The 4627-nt window shown below is 32.7% G+C and overlaps 1 protein-coding gene across 2 annotated transcripts in view; it reads left to right on the forward strand.

Annotated features, from left to right (window-relative positions):
• The window catches only part of LOC106470488 (maltase 1-like), a 34512-nt gene extending 30204 nt beyond the window's left edge, over positions 1 to 4308 (forward strand). For both annotated transcript variants that reach the window (XM_013931048.2, XM_022399104.1), the window contains exons 9-11: positions 2063 to 2236; positions 2604 to 2726; positions 3742 to 4308. In XM_013931048.2, the coding sequence (XP_013786502.1) occupies positions 2063 to 2236; positions 2604 to 2726; positions 3742 to 4110 (666 nt within the window). In that variant the 3' untranslated portion in view covers positions 4111 to 4308. The remainder of the gene's footprint in view (positions 1 to 2062; positions 2237 to 2603; positions 2727 to 3741) is intronic.
• The last annotated feature ends 319 nt before the right edge of the window (positions 4309 to 4627 follow it).

Below are 4627 nucleotides of genomic sequence, written 5' to 3' on the forward strand. Positions count from 1 at the left end.
GTAGATATATATATATATATATATATATATAATAATATTCCTCATTGTCCTGCTAAAAATGGTCCATGTACATTGATAACGATGGACACATTTTGTATTTTTTGAGAGCTGAATATGGTCAATGTTACATGGTGAGATATGCATTCACAACGGATTACTTCAAATATAAAATGTGGTCAAGAGCTAGCAATGATGAATTATGTATTTGATGTCAGAGTTATCAATTTTTCATATTTAACCTTCATTTCTGATGGTACAACAGTTTGTGTTAGAGTAGAGAACATACCGGATACAGTACACATAAACATAGAAAAAGTTTTGATATACATTTAAGGAGGTTTTAGAGGTTATGCCAATATAATATGCAAACCGTACAATGGAATAAGTATTTTTATTTATCACATTAACATCACCTTGCAGTCTGTTTTGTCTGAATCAGACTGATTTTGTCAAATTCTAAATATATCTTTATTACAAATACTTTATTAAAACATCTAATTTTTTGTGTACAACAGACTTGTAGTGTTTACTAACAGTCTCCCATATTTCCTGTCATTGTTCTTTAGAGGAAATTCAATATTACTTTTCTACAGAAAAATGTTTTTGCAGACTGTTCAGCTATGTTGTCACTAGGTGTGAATATACAAGACTGTTTAGTATAAGAGTTATTATTTAGTGATCTAATATTTAATGATTATTTAGTTTTTATAACAAGTGTTAAACGTTGATTATTTTAAAAGCGATAGTTATGACAAATTTCTTTACATAACTTGGTAGGAGTTGTACGTTGTGTGTGTGTGTGGTTCAGTTGTTGTAGTATTGTTGACATAATCTTTCTCAAACCTCTTAAATTTTTCTTCCTATGTTAGTATTGTTATATCATACCATCTCCTAGTGTGTGCCCGCCAGTGGCACAGTGGTATGTCTGCGGACTTACGTTGCTAGAATCCGGGTTTCAATACCCGTGGTGAGCAGAGCACAGATAGTCCATTGTGTAGCTTTGTGCTTAATTACAAACAAACAGTCATAGTTTATAGAAAGTTCTAGGCCTCAGTTGGAAAATGTATAAATATAGGTGACAAAGTGAGTGCAAGTTAAATATAGTTCAGTCAGAGAAAAGCTAGAAAATGTGAAGTTAGCCAGCGTGTGAGTGATTAGCCTTAACGGGTGATTTCTATAATGTGTTTCATGGCTGTTTTGTAACAACAGAGATAGGAAAAATAATTGTTCTTGTCAATTGGGTTCTAAAGTAACTGAACCAGCCTGTATGGACTTTAGATGAAAAAAAAGAGACAATTATTTAAAGTTCTGGATACAACTGTGTTTAAAGTTCTGGATACAACTGTGGTAACCCACGGGGTAATGTAAGAGAATGTAATACAGATTGTTTAGTAAAAAACAGGGTAGAGAAAAATAATTTGTTTTGTCAATTGGATTCTGAAGTAATTAAATCAGCCTGTGTGGACTTTTGACAAGAAAAGATAATTATTTAGAGTTTTAGATACAACCGTGATATCCTATAGTGTAAATAATATTTGTACATACGTTTGACTTGTTTTGAATATATTATTTTAAAACAAGTGGATTGTGTGCCGTCCTTTTATTGTTCGAATTTATTGCCAACAAGACGGACACCCACTGTAGAAGAATCCCATTCCTATTCAAAACTTGTCACTAGGCCTTATTTCATAAAATTGCTCTTCTCCTTATTTTGTGCAATTTGCTGTGATTTATTCCATTTGGCTCTAAGAATTATTAAACCTTTGTCTAGATATTTCTTGTTTATCAGTATTAAATGATAGTTAAAAACCTATATAATGAAAACAAAGAAACAACAACTTACAAGTTTTATTAAAGTAAAATTTAAGATTGTACTGTCAGTGTACTTTTCAGTTTACTTAAGGAACAAAAGTTAATGATTTCAGTAAATTTGGGATAATTAATTAGATTTTACAAATTATTCCTTTTCACTTCTCAGATTATGAAGACATAAAATCAGGGCAAACCACAAAAAAATTGTTTTTTATAGAGTTGTTATTACATTATTTTGTTTGCTTGGCAGCTGGGGACTTTGGACACGCCACGTCTAGCCAATAGAATTGGACATGACCTGTTAGATGGTATGCACATGGTGACTATGCTAGCTAAAGGAACTCCTCTAACTTTCTTTGGAGATGAGTTAGGCATGGAAGATTCCCCAGACAGATTTTCAGACTTCTCAAAAATAACTAAAAAGGTGAGGTTTCAAAGATTACATGCATTCTGTGCTGTGTAAAATAACTTGTGTCAGAAACAATAGTGTCTATAGCTCTGTCTCGTTTCCATTGTGTTTGTGTTATAACAGAAGAAGAACATGAATGAGAAAACCAGCTATGATTATAATAGCCAAATGTATTAAGTACACAGTTGTAAGTCTAACACGCTCGAAGACTAGTTTGTGTATTCAGTATTTAAATGCATTTGTATTTTAACAAGTATATGCAGTATTATTTTTTTGAAGATCTTTTCTAATATAACATATGAAAGAAAACTTTTCTTTTTTAAGAAATCAGATGTTAGAATTAATATTTTGTCTCTCTTCTTCCTCCCTTTTTTTTTTGTAGGGTGGTACACAAAAGGTTGATCCCAGTCCAATGCAATGGTCAGGAGAACCATTTGCTGGTTTTACCAATAGCTCATCTGCTTCGTTACCCATGGGGCTCAACTATACATCTGTGAATGTTGAGGTAAACTTTGAGTTATGGCATAATAAACCTCTCTTTTAGGAGAGGCGTTGGCTGCTTTTGGATTCAGTCTAAATATATTGGATTTTAGAGCTTTTGGTGCAGTTGATCTCCTGAGGAATAATGTACATCAGTTAAAGAAAACATTGTTAAATCTTTAGTAGTTTCATATAAAATACAGTAAGTTTTTTTAGTTAACTGGTGTGCACCATTTATGTGTTAGTTTTCCCCATACCACTACTTGTTAGTATTTTGGTTTTAAGTACATTAGCTTGTGTATAATAACTTGTAGTAAAACAAATACCATCATAAAACTGCAATAGTTTTTCATAATTGGTGATTAAAGATTAAAATATTTTCTGTAAAAATGATTTTATTAGAAATACAAACCACTGGGAGTGAGTAATGCTTGTTACAGAACAAACAAATTTTTTTTTGAAGCAGTTGGGACTGGAGCTGAAATTGTAGGAGGCTCAGTTAATTAATGACCACAAGTTAAGCTTTGTTTTTCCAAATATCTCAAAAATATTCTCAGAACAGGAAGGTAGAGATGTTAAGATAGAAGTAATTTGGTTGGTTTATCAGTTCCTTAGTTTTCTTTCTAGTAAGCATGTCATTCTTACAATCTTATTTAGGGAGCTTGACTTGCAGTCTGTGGGTCATGGGTTTGAATCCCCGTCCTACCAAACAGACTTGTTCTTTCAGCCATGTGATTGTCAGTCCCACTATTCATTGATAAAAGAGTAGCCCAAAAGTTGGATATGTGGACTAGCTGCCTTCCCTCTAGTCTTTCAATGCTAAATTAGGGATGTCTAGTAAAGATAGCTCTCCTGTAGCTTTGTGAATAATTCTAAACAAAACAGTTATTTAAAATGTAGGGAAGTAGAGATTTTAAGTTGAAAGTAATTTGGCTTATTTATTTATTCCCTGGTTTTCTTGTAAACACATCAGTCTTACTTATTTGAAATGGTGGAGGCTATAATATATTTATAAATGTACATATATTAATCTGGTGCAGGAGGAAGATAAGGAGGATTATTCACATCTGAAAATTTTCATGAAGCTTAATAAACTTCGAGGAGAAAAAGCTATCAAGTTTGGACTGATGGAGTTTCCTGTTATAACAGACAACATTTTCTCCATGATTCGAGTACTAAAAGGAGTTCCTGGTTACCTGGTGGTGATGAACATGGGAGATAATTCCACCACTGTGAACTTCAAAGGTACAAACGAGCACCTCCCAGACACAGCAGAAGTAGAGCTTCACAGTAGTAATGTGAAGTCTGGTGCACTTACAAGTTCTGGCCATACTAAAATTCAACTAAGCAGTGTACCTTTAGGACCGAAGCAGGCTGCTGTTCTCAACATTGTTCCCAAGTTTGAATAACCAACCATTTGGTTTAAGATTAAATGTTGTTGAACAAATAGATTAAAAGACGTTCAAAAATAGAGAATTTACTTACATTTTGTTGTTAGATCTTTTTTACACTTTTTTTTTTTTTGTCTCTTGTGCTGATGATGCCTTTGCTCCTTTTTTTTTATTACTAGCTACTAATATAATAGAAAATAAATATTGCATGAAAAATATTTTGTTACTTGTGTTCATTTATTGTATGTTATATTTGCTTCATGCCCCCAACCCTGCCTTTGTGGGTCAGTGGCTAGTTTCAACAATAATAAAATCTGGGGTTCGATTTTTTATTGTGGAAAAGGCAAAGATATCCTGATGTGTCAAATAAAAAAAAATGTTCTTTGTTAGTTAATAACTTATAATAAAACATAAACTGACTGTATTATCTATCAGATTTGAGGTAAAAAGTCCAAATCAAGGGACGATGGACCCGCCTTCAAAGTTTTGCCACTATAGTCAAGGGAATAGGTCAGTTCTCACAATTAGATTTGAT

The sequence above is a fragment of the Limulus polyphemus genome, unplaced genomic scaffold (assembly GCF_000517525.1).
Source record: "Limulus polyphemus unplaced genomic scaffold, Limulus_polyphemus-2.1.2 Scaffold4035, whole genome shotgun sequence".
NCBI classification, from domain to species: Eukaryota; Metazoa; Arthropoda; class Merostomata; order Xiphosura; family Limulidae; genus Limulus; species Limulus polyphemus.